The 22,779-nt window shown below is 39.8% G+C and overlaps 1 protein-coding gene across 4 annotated transcripts in view; it reads right to left on the bottom strand.

Moving 5' to 3' along the window:
* Positions 1-22,779, bottom strand: part of septin12 (septin 12) — a 98,207-nt gene that overhangs the window by 1,585 nt on the left and 73,843 nt on the right. For all 4 annotated transcript variants that reach the window (XM_067414915.1, XM_067414928.1, XM_067414934.1 and 1 more), the window contains 8 exons: positions 20,404-20,664; positions 11,351-11,479; positions 5,078-5,159; positions 4,329-4,466; positions 2,935-3,052; positions 1,874-1,969; positions 1,570-1,666; positions 1,186-1,237 (listed from right to left, as the gene is read on the bottom strand). In XM_067414915.1, coding sequence (XP_067271016.1) covers positions 1,186-1,237; positions 1,570-1,666; positions 1,874-1,969; positions 2,935-3,052; positions 4,329-4,466; positions 5,078-5,159; positions 11,351-11,479; positions 20,404-20,664 — 973 coding nt within the window. The remainder of the gene's footprint in view (positions 1-1,185; positions 1,238-1,569; positions 1,667-1,873; positions 1,970-2,934; positions 3,053-4,328; positions 4,467-5,077; positions 5,160-11,350; positions 11,480-20,403; positions 20,665-22,779) is intronic.

Genomic DNA, 22,779 nt, shown 5'->3' with positions numbered 1-22,779 from the left:
GAAGGATGTACTCATGACCTTCTCAGCTGTCATGACCAGCTCTGTTGTTCTGCATCTGCCCAACTATTCATACATACACTTCACAAACACAGCCAAATGAAATGAGTGTCAGCTTTCTAAAGTCAGTTATCAGATGATGTTGCGTTTTCAATGGCGAGTTGCAAGGGCGAAGTGAAAAAGAAATGGGTAAAAGTGATGTCATTTGACCAGAAGTTAATTTGAACTGCAGCTGCATGAGTCTCTGACATCTGCTGACCAATCTGTTGTTCAAAAGCTAATGGAATTTCTATCATAACTTGCAACCAATCATATAAGGGATCAAATAAAAATCCTGAAGAATCAGATAAGATTATACAGGACACACACACACACACACACACGTTTGTTTTTGTGACATATGGGGACATTCCATGGCCGTAATGGTTTTTATACTGTACAAACCGTATTTTCTATCCCCATACACTGCCCCTGCCACTAAACAAGAAACATCTGCCCCTGCCAGAAACATTCTGCATTTTTACTTTCTAAAAAAAAACTCATCCTGTATGATTTATAAGCATTTTGAAAAGTGGGGACATGGCCAATGTCCTCACATTTCACCCTCTCATTGTAATACCTGTGTCATACCCATGTCATTATACACATTTGTGTCCTCATATGTCACAAAAACATGCCCGCACACACACACACACACACACACACACCTAGAGTGCAATAAAAAAATGAAGACAAAACAAAAATCCAAATAAAACAACAAAAACAGAATAGAATATGGTCTTGTTTAACAAAGGCTGGATTTTTGTTTAATCCCATGTACAATTAATATGATACAATCATTATATGATTATAATATAAATTTACTTTGCATTCTTTTGGTATTTCAAAAACAAAACAACATTACTTGAGCCAGTCAACATGTCGGACCAGTGTTTACACTCCTCAGGAAGTTAGCCTATGAATAGCGTTTTTTCACCTATAATTGACCATTAAAGGAAAATTTAATGTATGGAATGTCATTGATGTAGCCATTTGGATCATATTAACCATAATTCTACATCATCTAATCTTATCAACCGGAATGCAAGGTTATAAATGGCTACTCCCACTTTACCTAAAAAGCAAGTTTGTCTACCATATGCTAATATTGCGATAATTCAATACATCCGAGTAAAAAATAGGACTTACCTAATAAGAAGATCTCTCAAGTGTGCAAACTCGCAATGCGCAACATTTTCAACTGAAATGAACAAATTAAAAAGGCATGTTTATGAATTCATCCAGGCATCTTGCATCACTTTCTACACACGCCACTTGATGGCAGTGTTGAATAACCTAAATCTCAGACAACCTTGCCCTGTGAAGCCTGTCAGCCATCATTGTACAATTAGATTTGACAATTGTTACAGTTACCCTGCTGAAAAGACCAGCATGGGTTTCCAAATAGGTCAAGCAACAAATTTACTGGAAAAAGTAGCTAAGAAGCCTGGTGGAGACGCCAGCATCCAAAACACAACATATTTCAGCAACAAGCAATTCCCAACCGACACGATGATGTCTTTAGACTCTCACCTTCAATGATTCCCCACTTTGTTTTTCTTCCCAAAACTTTGTTCCCGTTCACCTGGTGCTCTTTATCTGTTCCCACCACAGCAAAGGGGATGTTTTCCTAAAAGAAACATTTGCCATACCTCAAAATTTCATCAAGTACAAAGTACAAAGCAATTAAAGGGATAGTTTTCCCCCAAAGGGATACCTCTGTCATCATTTAGTTTCTGATCTTTATGAACATAAATATATTTATGTGTTGATCTAACCATTTAAATCAAGTTGTTTAAATTGGTTGCAATGAAGTCTCAAAGTAGCGGCGTCATACCCTAATCTTATCGTTGAGTATCCGGTCTTCAGTGTCCTCGTCATATTCTTTCTGTGGATACACTCTGATCCCGTTGGCCTGGAGGTCCTGTCTTATCTGCAGAGAGAGGCTTCCAGTTAGATGGATTACACAGATTTTTACCACCTACCGCACACATACACAAAACCGCACAATTGCCCTGGGGGTGAAATATGACAGCAGCTCCTCTCCCTCGAGCTCTTCCCGCTGTATTTTACTAGTCTCAGTCTCGACCCTCATGCATTCTTTTACTCGAAGGCCACAGTCAAGTTCACCAGGAAATTCTTTTCTTTTTTTCCCACCCCACAGTCAGAATTTCGGGCCCGAGGTGCAAAGCATTAGACTTTAATGCCTTTGCTGCCATGTTTCGTGTGGGGGAGGATTTTGGAGTGTGGCTGTTGAACATGGATATGATATCTACGATTGATATCTTGAGCACAGTGTGACGTCCGCCCCCGCATGGCGCTCTGCTCAGGCTATTGAGCAGTGAGAGACAGCTCTGGATAATGGGCTGAAATGACAGAGTACATCATTAGGAGTGTTGTTTGGTGTATATTGATAGGAGACACACAGCGTGCGGAGGCTGTTCTGGCCCTGCGGTCCGTGCCGTCGGAGCTGTCCAAAAGCATTCCGTGGGGAGAACTGATGGCAAGTGGCCCGGGCCCGAAGTAGCTGCTATACATCAGTCAGAGGAGAGACCGTCTCCTGACGGAGACGTTGCAGACACTGCTCGTAACCTTAGCTTGGCCTATTCATTTTTCCAACCGAGAGCGAGCGGCCGCATGCCAAGGGACCTTTGGAGATTCGAATGCAATGTACGGTTCTCTTTCCGCCCAGGTTTTTCAATTCATCTCACTTTTTGTCCACACAGCTGAACTGTGAATTCTAATAATTCCACCATTTACAGCAGCAGGTCATCCATATTCATGACCTCAATTATGCGGAGAACTGAATATTTACGTGTGGGCGGGAAATACAGAGGGTGATGCGATTGTGCCGGCATGCGATAAAATGTGCGCAGGTGTTGATGACGGACAGCTCACCCTCTGTTTGAACTCTAGCCGCTCCTCCAGAGTAAGCGTGTCTGCTTTGGCGATCACAGGGACGATGCTCACTATCTTCCCCAGTCTCCTCATGAACTCCACATCTATGGGGCGTAACCTGTAGGAGGGTAGGAAGGATCATTAAAAAAGCCCATTTTACACTGCTGACACATTTGACCCCATTAAAACCCAGTTTTAAATTTTGACTGGTGAATATGGGGTGCAAAACCATATTTTTGATAAAAGCATCTACAAAATGAATCAATTGAAATTAATCAATCAAGATAATTTAAAGCTAAAATATCATTACATGAAGAAACTGAAAAACATACTTTTATTTCACAAGGATACATTAAATTGATTGGCAGTAAAGACATTCACTGTCAGAAAAAAAGGTACATTGCTGTCAATGGGGTGGTACCCTAAGGTACAAAACCAAAAAGGTACTACTATGTACCTTTAAGGTACTAATACGCACTCCTAAAGTACTGATATGTACCTTTTAAGGTACTAATATGTACCATTTTAGCCCCAGTGACAGCACTGTTCCTTTTTTTTGACAACGTAATGTTACTAAAACTTTGAAGAAAAAAAAAAAAAAACATTTCACAGTTTCCACAAAAATATTAAACAGCACAGCAATTTAAAATAAAGATAATGAAGAAATGTTTCTTGAGTAGCAAATCAGCATATTCAAATTATTTCTGAAAGATCATGTGACTGAAGACTTGTTGTAATGGCTGCTAAATATACAGCTTTGTTAGACTTGGTAAACCCAGCCTGATTAGCCTGCGATTTGATTTCGCCCGACAACTCCGGCAAATCTGGAAACTCGTATATTAATTTCTACTGCTTCTGTGACACTTTTGTGGGAACCGATCACAGACTGGCTTCCTATTGGTGGGTTTAACATGATGATAGATAGAGCAGCGATGGGTCGTTGCCTATTGATCACGCCTCTCGCGGTCTGATTGGTTAAGGACTATCCAATTGCGTTACCACAGCTTACATACACTTCCTTTAAATTGAGCTTGGTCTGGCGATAGCCAGACCACAGTTTTGCCATTACAGAAATCAAATTAAACAAATGCAGTCTCGGTGAGTAGAGACTTCTTACCGATCCAAAACTTTTGAACAACAGTCCACGTTTTCCAGATAAGATGCAAGCATTAAATATCAAATTAGTTTTTAGTGAGATGATGTATAAAACCCTCATGTTTTGCTGCTAAAAGAAGGATTTTTCATGAAATCCCACTGGGTTAAAATCTCCATACTAAGACTCCTGAGATTCGTAAATGAAGCCTTGTCATATTAATGTGACAGAAGCACAACAGCGTTTTAACATGTCTGGCTAAGAGTGAACCACATCATGCGTGCAAGAAGTCGACACGCACCAGTGTCCAGTGGCTGGCAGGAAGTAGACGCAGCAGTGAACACGGGTGTCAGGGATTCTTCTCTTCCTGTTGACATTCAGCTCCTCCTTCAGGTATTTTTCATACTGTTCATTGACGTACTTTACAATAGGCTCCCAGCTGAGAAAAAAAAGACACATGAAAGGGTTTACATCGCAATTTAACAAAACATACTTGTGCTTAAAGTGAATGTAGCAGTCAAAGTGTAACATAACTTTTAAGATAAATATTCTGAAAAAAGGCATGATTTTAGTGTCAAATAAATAAGGTGCTCTCTAATTACTGAGAGAATTGATGTTGCACGGATTTGATCTCCCACAGCTTTAGAGCGCTCTGAGCATTAGTGGTGGTTAAAAGCCTGAGACGTCTCGTGAAAAAACTTTTATTTGACATTGTCATTGAAAATTATATTAGCATAATTAACATGAATTTCAGGATGTCTTTGTATTTGGTTTGTGTAAAGCATGATGATTATGATCTAAAGAACACCTTGTGCTTCAGTGGAAGCAAGAACATATGACCTTCTGTAAAAAGGTCACAAATGTCAGCCACAAATATACTCTTAAAGTGTCTTTTGATTAGTGACCTAGAAATAGTACAGAATCGGGAATGGTTGTTTTAGTGTTTTACAATGTTACTGTTTCAAATTATTTATAATTTCTCTTTATTTACGAGTTTAAATTGTGGTCTTGCATGAGTTGTATATGACAATGTTGAAATGTTGCTCTCACCAGTTCTCATTGTTGATTTGGTCTCCAAATCCAGGAGTGTCAATTACCGTAAGCTTCATTTTCACCCCTTTCTCCTCGATGACTAGAAAATAACGAGACAAATGAGATAGAGAAGAAAAGAATGAAAGGATAAAACATGCTTTTTTGATGAATCCGCAGCAGATGTGAATGAAGAGGAGCTGACAAGGACAAATACAGTTACAACTCACATCTCCCCCTCCCCCCTATTGACAGAAATGAGAGAGGGAGAGGGAGATGTGAGGGAGGATTTTTCAGTCGTGACTTTTTACTGCGCCGAGTCGAAGTACTCTCAGAAGTGTTATTCCGCCATACATTATAGTTCTCCTTTTTATTCCGCTTAGAAAAGCGCCACGTTTTATTTTGTGTCACCATACTTGATCATTCAACTATTCGTGTAACTGTATTTAAATAGAGAAATGTGGAGGTTTTTAGTCGCTTCTAACTGATCTCTGTTTGGTACCATAGTGAATGAACTGGGCTTAGTGGGCTAAGCTAAATGCTATCAGATCGTCACCGCGCGTCAGAGAGATTAAGTGAACGCACTCAGACGAGAGAGGTATGTATCAACTCATCTTAGTTAAGGGAATAACATAGTTTAAGATGAAAAAGCGGTGAAGTATCCCTTTAAAATTGCTTACTGAAAACCCTGAACTTTCCATTTAATCTCCATCTCTGATATAATGCTGCATGAATGCTTTGTACAACAGGAAGTCAGCCTGCAAAAAGAGTCTAATAAGCTGTCTGCGCAAGCAGGGACCCCTACTGTATCCCTGGCATTGGTTGATTGGCATTTGCTGTTAACTCATCATGCTAATCCTTCTGGATGAGGCAATCAAGTAAAATATGACGAGATTCTAACAAGGAAAAATTAAACTGTCAGTCAACACTCCAGTTTCAAAGTGCTATAACCCTATCTGATGATGATCAATTTTTCATACGCAGTGGGGCATTAGCAAAAGAGAGTGTCAGTGTCTGGATTGGTACACCAATGATTGAAAACCCTTCATGATCAGCTAATGGAAACACATATACGCTCAACGTGGCGTGACTCAGCAACAAAGCTGGGCTTAGTTCCTCCCATATTTACCCACATGGAGGGAGCAGAGCTGAATGGTGGCATTGAGCGGCCCGCCACTTCATTTTGTGCACTGTGTAGTCTTTGAGAAAAGGAGGGATTGTGTAACACTCATCTCCCCTGACGGTCAGTCTGCAGGCCAGCTTTTTTTTCACAGGCTGTGAGGGCCACTGGGCCGCTTTGTAGTGTGTGTGGAGGTGTCAGGCACCCTGAGACTTTGCTACTCATTGTTTTCCACAGGCCTGCACTTTAGAAAGACAAAACTGCTGGGGAAGCAAGGGACGGCAAGACATCTGCTAGACGAAATGTCTCAAATCGGAGTCGGCAAAGGCAATTTATTAGTTTAGCAGTAAAACAAGGAGTAGTTTTGCCATTTTGATAGAGAATACCAGAAAAGGTCTATTGTTCTTGCCCTTTTAAAGTATTTGGAGAAGTTATAGATATTTACACTGATGAATACTGGAAATTATCTGTAATGAAGAAGAAAAATGTTACTAGGAAACAAAACAAAAAAGCTAAATCCAGACAGAAGGTTCTATAAGAAATATTGCTCTGAAGTTGCTCTTTCACAGCTCAGGAGACTTTCAACTCAATGTTTCGATAAGAAGACAATGATAATCAGAAATGTTTCTGGAACAGCAAATCATCATATTATCATAACATGGCATCAATTAGGCCTACATTTTAAAATATATCACAATACTACTGTTTTACTGCATTTAAAAAAAAAAAAAATCAAATATACAGTCTAGGTGAGAATAAAGAGACTTTTTCAAACACATTTAAAAATCTTACCAACCTCAAACTTTTGAACGGCTTACATAAAGTTTAATGTTAAAGAGTTTAATGTTAAGAGCTTTCTCAACCGTAAACATATAGAGATTAGATAATAATAAATTGTCGCATGAGGGCTAATGCAATCGAAATAGTAAAGAAAAGTAAATATTTACGCCATGTGTCAAGCGCCGCAGGCTCGCCTTTCTGAAGGCTAACATAAAAAAATGCAAAGAGGAACAGGACACTCTCATTCACGGTAATGTTTACGTTGTGCTACGCTAAGAAGTCAGCGAGGGGTGTCTCCTGAAACATGGGGATATCTCAGGAAGTCACAAGCTGAACCGACTTATCGTCAATCTTCTTTTGTTAAGAAACAGCACACCCAGCGACTCCCATTCTTTTATTCTCATCCACACTCTCTCTCATTCTACAAGTCAAATACAAGTCAAACATTTATAAACTATTGGGCCATAAGTTTTCAGAGGTCTGTGAGAAATGAGCTTTGGATATGGACAGAGATACAACAGATGCTACTACTGCAACTGGATAGAAATCTCCTTCCACTTGCAATATGACTGCTACGCTAAAAAAAAAAAAAATGCTTGTTCTTGATCTTATACAGAATACTTTCAAAAGCTCAAAAGACTTTCCTCAAAGAAATATAACAGGCACATACAGCAACCATGAAGATTTTGATGCACAGAATTACAGGAAATTGCAGTTTCAGATCTAAAAACAGATTCAACACGTTGACCTTTGGTTAATCGAAGTGAAAGCTGTGAAGAAGCTAAGCTACTGTGAGAGTGTGATACAGAGTACATTTACATATCTAAAACCTGTCAAGGGGAAGTCAGAAACGGAAGAGAGATCAACAAGCAGATCTAGGTCTAAAACCTTACCTTAAAACAAAATCAAATGACTAATATCAAAATCAGTAGGCAGCAAACTAAAGGAAGGACAGATGTTTAGCATATAGCTGCTACAAAACCTGCACATGGCTGTTTAAGAACAATTAACTCCATAGCTACGACCTGGCATGGCACTATTGCTTCATAGGGTTTTGTAATTAGATTTGTCTGTGCCCATATCCAGACAGGGAGTAAAGGTCAGCAGTCTTCATACATTTCTGCTGTCACCTAGGAACCATGACAATTAACATAGCAGGCTACGCTAATGACCCAGCCCAGTAAAGACCTTTACACAGCAATTGACTGACACTTAAAACTACAAGAGGAGGCATGCTTTCCTGGCATCTCGCAACATCCTGTGACAGAATCATTAGATTATGTTCTCTCTATAGCCGATATGCTTAATTGTGAGTCATTCTATTAGAGGGCAGATTTACGGTTAAAGTACATAACATGGGTAACTCCACAAACTTTTGACCCAGATAAAAAATGGCAGGGGTAATTAGATTGCGCAATAGCATATACATTTTATTAGTAAGTCTCATTCATGCAGTGCACCAGGCCATTGCAATCCATCCAAAGAGAGCACATTTTCTTTACTTGTCCTAGAGGGCTGTTTCTGAATACAAGAGACAGAGGACCACTATCAAATTTTTGTGTTTGTTAGACCTCTGTCAGCCGGTCTATAGTGAGAAATGAAGATGGATAGCTGGGTGCGACTACACTAACTACTGAGGGCAAGCAAACACACACAAGCACACACACACTCAAACAATACTTTCATTTAAAGGACTGGTGAAGCTGGCTACGCCATCTGCCTTTCACACCTCTTACCAGTGAAGCATGGTGGCGCCGCCAGAAGTAAAATGGAGATTCATTGCTTTCTCATTGCATATGCGGGATGTTTTAAGGTATGTGTGTCTATGCATGATATACAGCTCAGCTCTCTCTGCTGAGTACAAAAAGAAGTAGCAGGACCCTTGTATAGTACTAACATGAGTTTTTTTTATCTAGACACTGGACTAAGATGACTCTTTGTTGTGCCCATGTGTGGACCGCCTGTGTTCATGCACGGTATCAACTGAGTATACTGTCAATGTCAAAACTGAAGTATACTTAATGCTCTATCTTTAATATCTAAAGACACTTAACATTTTGTTGAACAAAAGTTGTGATGAAACTGAAGTAGCAACATAAATTTTCTTCCATGTGTAGGCCGGGGACCGACTTGAAATATGGGCTTTGCTATCAAAAATGGAGGTCCATTACCAGATAGAAGTCATTTTCACCAGAAGATCCAATTATTTCATAGTTTACCTAAAAAGCGAAGCAAAAATCCATCAGAAACAATCCAAATAAGCTTTGCTTCTTTGTCAAAACAAGCTTAACTCTACACACCTACACAAAAACACACCTACCTGTTTGGATACAAGAACTTAAGCCCCTATTGATTATTACTCTGGTGGTAGTATGCGAGACAGAGATGGTACATTGCTCAATCAACCAATTCATTCACTCAGCTGAGCTTGCTTCACCTGAAGTCAGACGCATGTATAAGTGGTGGCTTCCATTAGAGCAGGAGTCATCTCCTGACCTGTGCTAAAAAATATGGCCCTGTGTGTGCTCTTCCTCTGTCATTCTCTGTGAAAGAGAGCTCATAATGACAACTGTGGCCCGATCTCAACAGTTGAAGGGTGATTGATCTCTCCTAATCCGTCCCACTTGCAGGCTTTTTAATTTCTCTTTCCTTTCAGCGCCCATGTCCTGATCACTCTGGCCCTTCTCCAAATCAAACCCTACAAAACACTGAGCTCTGCCTCCAGCTTTTCCTGTCTAAATGTCACTCTTCTTCCTACTTTCAGAAATCACTTTGGCCAACAAACTCTGTAATGCTGGGTTCAGACTACACAATAGTTTTGTCTGTTACGTGACTGTGTCAGATTATGCTATTTTAATTATTGTTGTATAGCGGACAAGAAACATGTCAGACTACATGTTGCTTGCTGATCAAGAAGACGCAACAAGCAGCTGACTTGTATAAAAGCATAAACAAACTCCCGAAAGCGGCAAGTTATTTGTCTTAATGCTAATTTCCTGTACTCAGTATGCTTCCGCTTTCGTTCGCCATACTTTTTCACTCTGTCATGGTAGTCACTCGAGGGAACATCCTAATAAAGGCAAGAGTATTAGGTTGCTATAGCTCCACAAACCTTTCCTCCATTGCATAATTCCACCTAGCAGCTCCAATACCATCATCTTTCTCCCGTTTTGCCACGTTTAAAAGCTCTGTATGGAAGAGCTTCTGTGGTCCTATTGGTCAACTTCACAGACGTCAGGGAAAATGAAAAATGCTAGTCTTTCTGCCTTAACATTGTAAAGTGTCGCAGACATGGTCTTCGTCAACTGTGATATGCTATACGAGATTAAACGTTTGAGTCTCGACGAATCAGCACGACATCCTAAGTCAAGCGGTTTGTGTTAAAATCAGGCTGATATTGTGTAGTCTGAACATGGCATATGTCATCTTATTGATGTGCAACACCATGTGCAAACCATCCATGATGCGGTACGTTTCTAGCAAAATGGACGGTCTACACTGAAAGTGAAAATTCTGTGAAACGTGCAATAACAGCCAATCAGAGAATATTTCATGATTTATATTTAGCTATGTGAAGTGGGATTTTGGACCAATGAGATTTCACAAAGGGCTTGGCTCAGACATAGCACTATTTCAGAGTCATTTTGTACTGTAAATAGTACAAGTAGTGTGCTCACAATAAAAAAAATACTGGGCGCGGGAGGCATAGTGCACTATTATTAAACCACAAAAAAAGTGGACTTTTTTTTGCACTCAACGAAGATCGCAGATTTTCCTATGTAGCAAAAGGGAAGGGTCTAGACATGTTACAGCTAATGGCAACACATCAGATGCATTTGAAACATCATATCCTTTAAATTAAAACAGCAAATGCTACTAAAAATGATCTTTGCATTTTTATGTTTACAGTAGAGTTCGCTTAGTTGCATCTACAAAATATGACAGTATAGTAAAATTACGATTGAATATACAATAATTCAGGTTACGGCATCTTTTTGAATTGTCTAAAAACCTAATGAATATTTTTTGTTCATCTTTTCATTTTGTATAAGTAGAATGAAACAAACTAAAATCGCCATCTTGCGCTTAAAAAAGTGATTTGGACACAAGTGATGTTACAACTTCCCAACTCCCAAAACTTCCTAGTAGGACTTGACTGCACCATGAAAACACCTATTGAAAAAATGTCTGTTTAGGACAAAAGCACAATTTTGAAAGACCATTAATGTTCAAAGATGTTTATTGGGTGTGAATGGTGTAGTTATGCTATTACCAGCAGGGGCTGACAGGGCTATGCAAACCAGCTAATCCTTGACCCCTTGGGTGTGATGGGTGTGTGACGGGGTATGTGTAAAGAAAGGAGTGTTCAATAGTTGTGAGTGTTCAATACTCACTGTGGCTGACTGATTGCAGTTGGACAGTTTTCGAAATCTTCTCCTCATAATTAGGAGTGCAGGACTTCCTGCTGACCTTGGACTTGAAGAGCGTGTTTACGAGCGTCGACTTCCCCAGACCGCTCTGACCTGTCAATGAGAACAAGAATAGATTTAATGACTTATGTTTGTAAACTGCAGTAAACTACAATTAACTGCATATGTAGCAGACCCAAAGCACGTTTATTTGCAGGACGACCTTTGTTTAGCATTAGCAGGGGGGGATAAAACTTTATTACTGCACACAGATAAGATGGCACACATAAAATTGAGGTCATAAAGTATCACATGACCAGGTAGCGCAGGCCTCTAGGGTTTACATAAGCCCTTGATACTGCAAATCATCAGTGATGTAATAAGACCAGGTCAAGCCCAGGCAAAGTGCTTTAGCGTCTTATCTGGTTGGTGTCCAAACACACCGACAACACCATGCCGTTGGGAGCTTTGGGAAGCTTTTCCACTTAATGACTCTTTCACACTAGTCCTCAAGAAGATCAGATCAGAGGGAGGAAGCTATTACCAGAAAGTGAGCCTTATCAAGGCCATCTCAATTCACTCAAATAAGGGTAAATCTATGGGGCCACCTTCATTGCCTCAAAGGACATGTGTTGTGTTAATGTGAGCTGCTTAGTATTGAGTGCTGATGATGGGCAGTGTGTGTGTTCTGTCTCACTCAGACGGCCCCTCAGGCCCACAAGTCAGTTTCCCGTTCGCAGGGCAGGGGTGGGGAATGTGCTAAACGCTCTCGCCGCTCCGCTTGCACCTGTTGAGAGGCCTGGCCGCCTCGGGAAGCTGTCAATGGATGAAACGATTTGACAGAGATAGACGACAGAGCCGGGAAGATCTGGGCCCTCTATCATTGCCCACCTCAACCGAGGCTTTGATGGATTTACGCCATGGCCTCTTACCATGGGAGGCAGTTGACATCAAATTTATGAGGAACTGACAACCCACGTTGAGTGTCCTCCTGGGCCTCTTTGATTTAACAGTTCAGACAGTGGCTGAGCAAAGCAGGTCTCCCTGAAGCTTTCAGTGTATTCACACATACTGTACCTGCTCAGTGGGGATGGGAAACAGAATTTTTAATTCCCTTGAGTTCTTCATGGGTAGCATTAACCATTGTTTTTGAATTTTGAATGAAATATTAAAAGATATAAAAAATAAAACAATTGCTAGATGGTGAGATTTTTTAAATAATATAATAGAATGATTTTTCTATCTTTCTAAAGTGTGCAAATACATACATACATACACACGCACACACAAACCACATCCAAGGTAAAAAAGGGATGTCCAGGTAACAACATAATAATAAAAAATTAAAATCATAGCTGCTAAACTCACTGCAGATTAAATAAATAAATATGAAAAATTCCGTCATGAAATGAACATGGTACATTGCACCATATTTTACGGACTTTTCTGTGTAAACATTGTCATCTTAAGTAAGAGTACGTAACTACGCTGGCTGATACCAGACAGAACCAATTCATAGTCATATGACTCATACGAATCATTCTTTCATGATTCAGTCTACACCAGTGCTATATGTTTTTGATATATATATTGGAGGAAAATCTGCATGAGTAACCTTCGCCCACACGCAGATTTCCCATACTTGCAGACTCCAATTGAAATGACTGGATATGACTAAAATTTCACCAAGCAACACTAATGTGAATGCACATTTAGAGTGTACAGTGTTACATCCACATCTGTGAATGCATGCATAAACAATGACTGAAATGTCATTTGGTTCAGGAATTAGCAATGTAAAAATGTAAACGGTACAAGCACTGATGGTTTCATAAAAGACCCTGTGCCGAGACAATGTGAAAAGAATAAAGGCTAGACCCTGTCACATGCACCCAGAAATGCTGCGTTGTAACAGCTTGTCATTTACCGCAACCACAAGAAACTTCAACAAATGCAGGTAGTAATTTTACCAGTGTCATATGTGTTTACCTCCAATTGATTTCTCGAAAGCATTTCAAATGGTGAAAACCTAACTCCCATGAGACACTTCGAAAAGCCGTTTAAGCTTTCTTTTGAAGACAATATCTACAAAGCCCCTTCGACTTGAGGACGACAAAGCTGAATGTATTGACTGCATCGAAAATGTCAGAATATGCTAACCTCGTATTTGAGAGCAGACTGCTACTTGACTTATGGGAAACTGGGAGACTCGCAGTAGTTTAAGCCCCGAGGCTACAAAAAGGTCCTGACCTTTACAACCGAGGACAAACTACACAGACCAACAGACTCCAAGTGCTACCATATGTGTGTGCGGCTCTCGGATAAGAGCACCCCAGGGCAGGAAAATGTGGACAGATGAGTGTAGCGCACCAAACTCATCCTGTAGAGTTTCCTCCTGTTTTGTATATCTTGCTTTCACACAATTCCTCCTCTTCCTGTATTTTTTTCAAGTTTTCATTTGCTGTCATGTCATCTAATACATGCCAGTGTTCTCAAACACACCCTCGTCAGAACCCCTGCCCTTGTAATTTACAATGCATTGCCATGGCAACAGCAAAATACACAAACCGAAAACTATACGAACCATTAAATTGATTCAAATACAAACATTCCTTGTTCAAAATAAAAGTCTTTTGCACTAAATAAAAGGTCAATGATTTGTCAATAGCTGAACATTGTGTCAAGAGTGAGTCAACAGCTCTTTCTTCTTCCCTCTTTTACTACCACTATTTCCACACCTGTCTCTACCAGGAAAGGGAGGGAGATGTTCACCTTTGATGTATGTCCAGAGTAGCAGGCAGGCATGGAGAGCACCACTGTACTTTCTACTATACCAATGCTGTAACCACCACAGTTCACTGAGGCAAGGAGGAAACTTGGTCAGGCCAAAAGCCAGCTTTTGGAGAAGTGAACAATGAACTAGAGCTTTTTTGCTCTACAGAATTCATCGCAAAAATTATCTGCTTTAACATGCCTATGATCTGCTCCCTACTGAACAGGTTTCAAGCTGAAAAGCATGCCAAAAGTGTCCAAAGTGTCCTCCTAATATAATTCCCACACCCTTTGAGAGAATAGACAACTTGTATTTAAAGCTGGAGTTTATTGAGTGTTTCAATCGTTTGAAAAGATTCTTCAAATGTGGCTACTTTTATCAGGGGTTTATTTTTTATTTAAAAAAATTATAAAAATAAAATAATGTCAACCTTTTCTTTTTGTGAAACATATTAAAACTAATGCTTTGTATAAATGTATTGTTTATTTGTTCCAGAATCACTTTCACTTTTAAAACATAAAAATCCATCATGAAAATATTAATTAGTATTCTTATTGTGCATCATTTCCAATTGAGCTGTATTTTCTTGCAAATTAAACAAAAGTGTGAAAATATTATCTAAGAATGTGTATTTAGGATTCATAAAAAGCAAAAAACGAGCCATTTTATTAAAAAGTAACCAATTAAATTTCCACTGCTGTCTTTTTGTCAGAATAATATAAATAAAGAATATAAAGGAGTATGTTCCAGTTCAAGATGTGCTTTTAAGAAAATTTGGCTGTCTGTGCAGTCGAAAGGCAATTTAACTATGCTAACTGACTAGGGAAAAGGCTTTGATGTTTCATTACGTCAAAAAGGTAGAGGAACGTCAACATCCATAATGCACTGGGCTAAATCCAACTGTCTGTAAGCAGGGATGCAAACATTTTCAAGTTCAATCTGTAGTTTTATCAAAAGCCCCGAAGCTATCAAAAGTCAGATGACGTTTGCTGATAAAGTACAGGTGACATGGAAAAAGAGTATTGTTCATTAACATATGCAACTGACATTGTAACAATGCAAAGCTGGTTAAATCAGTAAACTTGTGCTGAAAATTATACTGTTGTAGTAATTTTCATTACTTACAGAAAAAAAAGAATGATCAATTCTCTTGGGATGGGGATACCTGAGTGTCCGAAAAATGACAGATGGAAACAGGGCTGCAGGACAGTTTTGGAAAAACTATTTGTAATGCTAGTGGTGACATCAGTGCCGCAAAAACGGCACACTTCAGCTTTAATTTGTTTTGCTGACATCATTGTGGAACAGCAGTTGATACTGTGTTTCTCCGTTAGACTCGCAGCCTTTGAAGGATTTGGCAAAACGTCCTTTCTATTAACACTATGGAAGAGCGACCGAGGGGAATGAAAGCACAAGCAAAGGGAGTGTGGAAAACCTGGCAGCTCGGTTTTAAAAAAAAAATAGGGAGAGAAAAAAAGAGTAAAAGAAGAATGGCTCTCACTAGAGAGCTGGATGGCCTTGAATTTGTGATGCTGTGACCATCATAAATCCCCTTGCTTGGCCCAGTTGGGGAACACTCTGAGCCACATTTGGCTCCAGCTTGGCCCTGCCTCCCAGCCCACAGACAACACAACAATAGCCCTTGCCATTTAATTAGGTAAGGCCCACACTCGGCCAATACCCCCTCCTGGTCCTCCTCCTTCCTGCATGCTTACCCACACTCTCTGTAGAAGGACAGGGGGATTTGGGAGGCTCTAGCATTCTGATTGGTCAGGGTTGAATAAAGGTGGCCAGTTTGAATCAGGCAGATGTCCAGTAACTGCCAAAGACAGTTAATACTAGCAAGATGCCCTATACAGTATAGCCCTAGTAGGTAACCTGGGATAAGTTAGCTTTTAAGGGCGTTTCACATCTAACTTGTTTGGTCCGGATTTTTGGTCCAAATCAAATTTACAGGTGTGAAACCTCCCTCGGACCACGGTCCGGACCAAACAGATGAAATTTGGTCAGACGAAAAGAAGTAGTCTCGGTCCAGATCAAAGTGTATTTATTTGTATAGTTTGTACTTTTAGAGCATTTACAGGAAGTTCTGGTGGTAGGATAAGTGAAAAAACACAAATTAAACTCACAGCACATGCAGTGATGGAGCGCGCAGCACTTTAAACAGAGAGCTTATGTAGTCAGCTCGCGTGAACAGCGTGCGTGAGTATTTATTTTCGAGCTTTATATACTACACACACACACACACACACACACACACACACACACACACACACACACACACACACACACACACACACACACACACACACACACACACACACACACACACACACACATATTTCTCATGTCTGTGAGACAAGTCGCCTATATGCTGAGTTTCGGTTTATTTATGAGACCACTCCAGTTAATGTGCAACGCAAATGATCGCTCCATCACGGTTTGTCTGCTATATTTGCTTATTTATTAAATCCAGGCAAAAGGATGATGATACATTTATTAAAAATAAGGTACAATTTATACAAAGCTTTCTACAAAACAAAACTTAATGGAGTGGTCAAAATAATTTCTGACATATATTATGCATCTGTGCACATTCGGCGCCAAAAAAATGTTTGCATAACAAGGATGTTCATTTGGTGAATTTGAACTAGCCTCGAGTATAGTTGGTGCTGCAGATGATGCCATAATAATAATATTAACAGTATTGGCAACGGTATGCGTCTGTTCATTCATTCTAGTCATAGTTACCCGCTCAATTGACAACACACTGACGTCAGACGCACATCCGCTAACAAACCAATCAATGTTAAAATGCAGCCCACATGATGATGACGACAGGACGCCAGTGCGTCATGTAAAGTTCTTTAGTTCCGCTTGCATAACTGCAATGTGAAAGCAAACCAAAACTAACCGAATGGATACAATGTATCAAAACATGAACTTTGGTTCGGACCTTGGTGTGGACTTTCAGATGTGAAAATGCCCTTAGATGACTTATGCCCAGCTCTCACTACAAGAGGTTTAAAATTTCAGATTGTAAAATCTGGTTGCAGCACACACTACAGGAGAATCTTTGCAGATTTTCTTCCCTCAAATCTCAAAAATGCTCACACTACAAGATCTGAAAATCGAGGCGCATCACACACTACAAAATATTATTACGATTATCGTGCCAGAGGAAGTGCGTGACGATATCTACGCAGCAGACCGGAAGCGGGAAAAACGAAATGGATAGGCCTGCTGTAACATGAACACTTGCTGTATCAATAATGATCATTTGTTGTGAGAAAAAACTAAAGTGTAAGAATAAACCATAGATTGCAGTTCTTCAGCGAGAAATGGAGGTAATCATTTTATTGACCTTATACTATTGTAACAGACTTAATTTGATCCTGTCATGACGTATTACTTCTGGCACTCGTTGTGTATATGTGTGAGAAGTGTATTTTTCCCCTCCAGGCTTGCCATATATAGGTTGGAGCATGCACACTTTTTGTACTGGAGTGTCACATGTTTTTTAGGCTAGTTATTACATGTGTGACAGAGAATAAAGTGAAGGAACGTTTAGATGTCTGTCGTTTATTATTTTCTTATTTCTAAGTATTTTAGGCGAACCCGGCACGAACGCTCGGTCACACTATCGTAGTGTGCTAGGATGTTTACCGTTATAATATTGGCTGCCTAGTTCAAAAGCGATATTGTCACCTGTTAAAGTGTAGATTTGTGTTGTAAAATGAAAAGCAATTGGTGCTATGATGAAGAAATGCTGATATGTTAAACAATGGTCTGCAGCGATCTCTCTCTCTCTCTCTCTCTCTCTCTCTCTCTCTCTCTCTCTCTCTCTCTCTCTCTCTCTCTCTCTCTCTCTCTCTCTCTCTCAAGAGGAAAGTCAATCAAATGATCCGAAGGGATGCTGCGGTGTTGCACAGCAGAGGCTTACGGTCCATTTTCAAGAAGTACACATTTCCATGTCCTTTTTGCTAACATATCCATATAATCCAGATTTACCAAATTAATTTGCATCTGGATTGCACAAACACTTTGATATGCAATACCCGACTCATTTCCAGAAACGAGACACGCAGATTGTGTCATCTACTGTAACGCTTGTCTACCATAGACTGATTAAAAAAGGTCTATCCACATGTTGTGCTTCCGCCCGGAGCTCACTGGAAGACTACATTATCCAGCATTGTTTGAGAGCTAAAGCAAACTACGGCAACTCAATTAGCGGATGCCATTTCGTAGACTTGTTTCCTATTGGCTATTGTGACAGTTCTGACGTTATTACAATCTTGCTCATCCCGATAAATATCAAACATGTTTGATATGATCGAGCGAGCCCGATTTGTGTGACAGCAAATAGGGAGGTGCCAGATTTGATCTGTGAGCGCCTCGCATTACCAGATAATCTGCGCCGAACATTGGAACCGGTCGAGGTCATGGACAAGATTTTTTCTCAGAGTCACGGGAGGGAAAAATCGGGCATAAATCGGCCTAAAACTCCTGTAGTGTGAGCCAGGCATAAGTCCCTTCTTCACACCCAATACCACAGCCATTACTGTACATGCTTTAATTACTTCAAACATTGATTCCTGTATCTCTCTCCTATTTGGGTTACCTCTCAAACTTCTCAATAAGGGTCCAGAACTCAGCCACCCGCATAATTACTAGAACCTCTTCCATCGAGGACATATCTCCTGTTCTTTATGAATTACATTGGCTTCCTGTTAAACATCCCGTAGGCTACAAGATTCAGCTTTTCACTTTTAAAGCTCTGCACAATCTTGTACCCTCATATCTCTCTGACTTGCTTCACAATTATTCTCCCACCCGCACTCTTAGATCTTCCTGTTTCCCTTGTTATCCCTCCTGTTCGTTTAACCACTATGGGGTCCAAAGCGCTCAGCTGTGCTGCTCCCCGTCTCTGAAAAATCTCTTATGCAATTTGTATGTGAAAGTGACTGTCTTACTTTTAAATCCCACCTTAAAACTTGTCTTTTTAAATGAGCTTTTCCTGAATCATTTTAATTAATGGATTATCTTAATGCTGAACAGATGTTGCTTTGATTATACTTTATGACTGCTATTAAGGCATCCTTGAGTGTTTTGAAAGGCGCCTCTAAATAGAATGCATTATGAATATTATCACTCACACAATTCATCCGACAAAATGGCTAAGAATTAGCCTGACGTCGTCATACTTAATTCTAGTCAGAATATGATTCTGATTCTGCTCCATTGGGCTGTGATTTTGGGGCTTGTTTCAACCGAACCAGGAAAGATATCAATCGGATAGACCTTCAACCAATCAGAACAACGGAGCGACGCATAACGTTAGTTGTCAAACGTCAACAGAACTCAACTGCACTGTGTTGCCAAGTCTGCGGTTTTCCCGAGGGCTGTTTTCCATGTCCGCGGGTTGAAGCAACCTCAATTATGTGATATATAGACCCAGGAATGTGAATTTTAGCAGGCATCCTTGCCAAAATAACACACATTTTACCCCCCAAACGCCTTATTCCAGAGAATAAATTATCTTTGCCGGTATTGTAAAAAAAAAAAATTACGGATGCACAGAGTACTTACCAACATGATCATCATTTCAGAGAGAAATAGTGAAGGTTGATGCATATACAAACAAGCTCGTCATTTAGGAGTAGAACAAATTCAATCCAAGCGCCTTTGATGACGTGGATGAATACGTTACCGTTTATCATCTGTCCATCATCATCTAAAGCATGCCATGACAATTTTATTGGTCCTAATTACTCCTCTATGGATCAAGTCCAGATCGAACTGCCCGAGCTCAAATGTTGTTGGCGGGGCTGAGTTCGGCTGGCAGGCTAACTAAGAATAGTTCACAAGTACGCAAATTTGTAATGCACCTATAGTCTGTACAAAGGGCTGAGTTTCCTGTTATAGACTTAACTAGTCTGACTCTGAATGGTCTTCCTGCCCCCTTTATTGATTCTAAACCATACTCGGCTCATTTTACCTTATTTGACACCTCAAGTATGTTCTATTTTCATCTTAGTCTTGGCCAAAACAACCGCATCTCAACTTCAAGTGTGAGTTGAAGTTCACACTTTGAGCAACAACAAAAAAGAACAAGAGGTTGGAAATTATTTAGGCCCAGCAGTTCTACATGTCATTTGAGATTAAAAGTTTCAGTGTACGGTAAAGAAATTAGCTCTAAAGGCTCTTCTGTTCAAATACATACAAATTAAAAATAAACACACACACACAATGTTCCACTTACCAACCACCATGATATTAAATTCAAAGCCAGCCTTCATGGTTTTACGTCTCATCTGGTCCAAGACTGCCTCAATGCCGACATATCCGAAGAGATCTCTGCCCTTGATTATGCCTTGTGTGTCAGATTCACTGAGGCATGGCAGAGGATGTTCTATCTCAACCACTCTTTCCTCCACCTCATTCTCCCTCTCCTCCATGACCTCCTTCTCCTCCTCCATCCGGACAGGTGGCTCCAGATCCAGGCCCTGCTCCTGTGCTGTGTCTACAGAGGGAGAGAGGGAGAGAGAGAGAGGGAGAGAGAGAGAGAGAGAGAGAGAGAGAGAGAGAGAGAGAGAGAGAGAGAGAGAGAGAGAGAGAGAGAGAGAGAGAGAGAGAGAGAGAGAGAGAGAGAGAGAGAGAGAGAGAGAGACCCACAGGTTAGTATAAAAGTCTAATTAGAGCTCAGTCCCAATTAAGTCTGAGAAACTTTAGTGATGTAATGTCTGACAGTTATCAGTCTGATGTGCATTGCGGGCACCTATATAACAAACAGGGCACAAAGGACACAAAGGCACTTTTGACAGTGGGCATTCAATTATTTACAGATGAAGAAGAAGAAGAAGAAGAATTATTATATTTACATTTTAAATTCAATGCTATGTTAGTAATACTTAGTATTTGGTAAATATTTTTAACAGAGCATTTAAGTTTTTAGTTTTAAACTACATTTCAGTTTAAGTATTTTTTTATATTTCTATTTAGCTTGAATTTATTTTTATTTCACTTTTAGTTTTTGTTATTGCAGTACGATCAACTTGTTTTAGTTAGTTTCTCTCTCTCTCTCTCTCTCTCTCTCTCTCTCTCTCTCTCTCTCTGGAAATTATGTTTTTTTTAAGTTTACATTGTTCTAATATTCTAATCTAATATTTATACTTTAATGTAATTTCAGCTTTATTTCAATTAATATTATTTATTTTATTAATATTTCAATTATTTTAAATAATTTTAGGTTTTAGTTAATGATAACATTATACAAAGATTATTCTTTTTTTATTTAATTTGTCATTTTTGGGCTTGAACAGGTTAGGCTATTATGGTTAGGCTATTATTTATTATTATAAGCATTTTTACATTGATATTCTATTTTGCACACATTTATCCAGCGCCCACAATTCCTGGCATTTTGTGCATTGTGCATAGCATAGCACACAATTCACCGCTGCAATTAATTTGAAGAAGAGATGTTCATTTTTTGCCAGGCTTCTTTATGAGCCAGAGAGCTGTGCGCTGTGAGCATTGAGGTGGAAATGAATGCACATTATGATTGACATGAGGCAAATGTAGGTGAGGCACAGATCGATTCAGACGTGGATTTGAAATAATGAGGACGAAGAATTGAGAATTGCTCATAATTGTGCTTCCATCCTTCCAAATGAGCCGTTAGATTCATTTGTTAACGTTTTATATGTGGGTCATGAAGGGGTTGATGTTATCTTAAAGTTTCCGTAATATTTGAATGGAAATGAATATGGAAAGTACCCTCAATGTGCACTGAACTTTATGCAGCATGGTGTCAGCAGTGAAAAACAGAACAGAAATGGCTTTGCTGCCTGCGCCTCAGTTTGTTCAGCTCAATTGAGTTCACTTGCGAGAGCGGCCAACACAGAGACAGCAGTTCACACGGCACTGGTTAACTACTGAGGCACGGACATCTGTCAGCTGGCTCGGCAGGAGGATGCCCCATCTGACTAGTGGATAGTGTTACAGGACAAATGTTTGTCTTATCCCTGTAGTTTGTACTATTGCCATCTTGAGGCAGCTCCATTTTATAATAGGATTGGTAACAATCCCCCATGATGACCTCTGAAGTTGTCTTGTCGGAGAAAACACCCCGGTCACATTGTTTAAGTCAAAATAACATTACCTTGACAAGTACACAACCATAGCTGCTCAGTACTGGACAAAAATCTGGATTTAAGAATCAGCTATGTGGTATTTAAAATGTATATGAATTAAATTCATTTTTTTTTTCTCAATTTCTTACATGTAAATTGTAAGGGGGGGGGGGGTGTAAATGGCAAGAAAACTTGGACAAAGCTTGAACTTGGCAAACAGCACAATAATATCTAGCAGAAAGATAAAAATAAAGCTTGTGGGAATGAAGAGTATTACATGTAATCTTATGACAAGCTCTAGAAGGGCCCATCTCAAATATAAGAAGAGAAGTTGTATTACCTTACCTTGCCAAGACCACTGCTGCTTTCACACCCATATACAAAGTGTGCGCACGTGTATGTGTGGACACGTTTTTGTGAAATATGAGGAGACAGATGTGTATAATGACATGGGTATAAAATAGGTATTAAAGGGGTGAAATATGAGGACATTGGCCATGTCC

The sequence above is a fragment of the Pseudorasbora parva genome, chromosome 2 (genome assembly GCF_024679245.1).
Source record: "Pseudorasbora parva isolate DD20220531a chromosome 2, ASM2467924v1, whole genome shotgun sequence".
NCBI lineage: Eukaryota > Metazoa > Chordata > Actinopteri > Cypriniformes > Gobionidae > Pseudorasbora > Pseudorasbora parva.
This window is presented reverse-complemented; position numbering and strand designations above follow the sequence as displayed.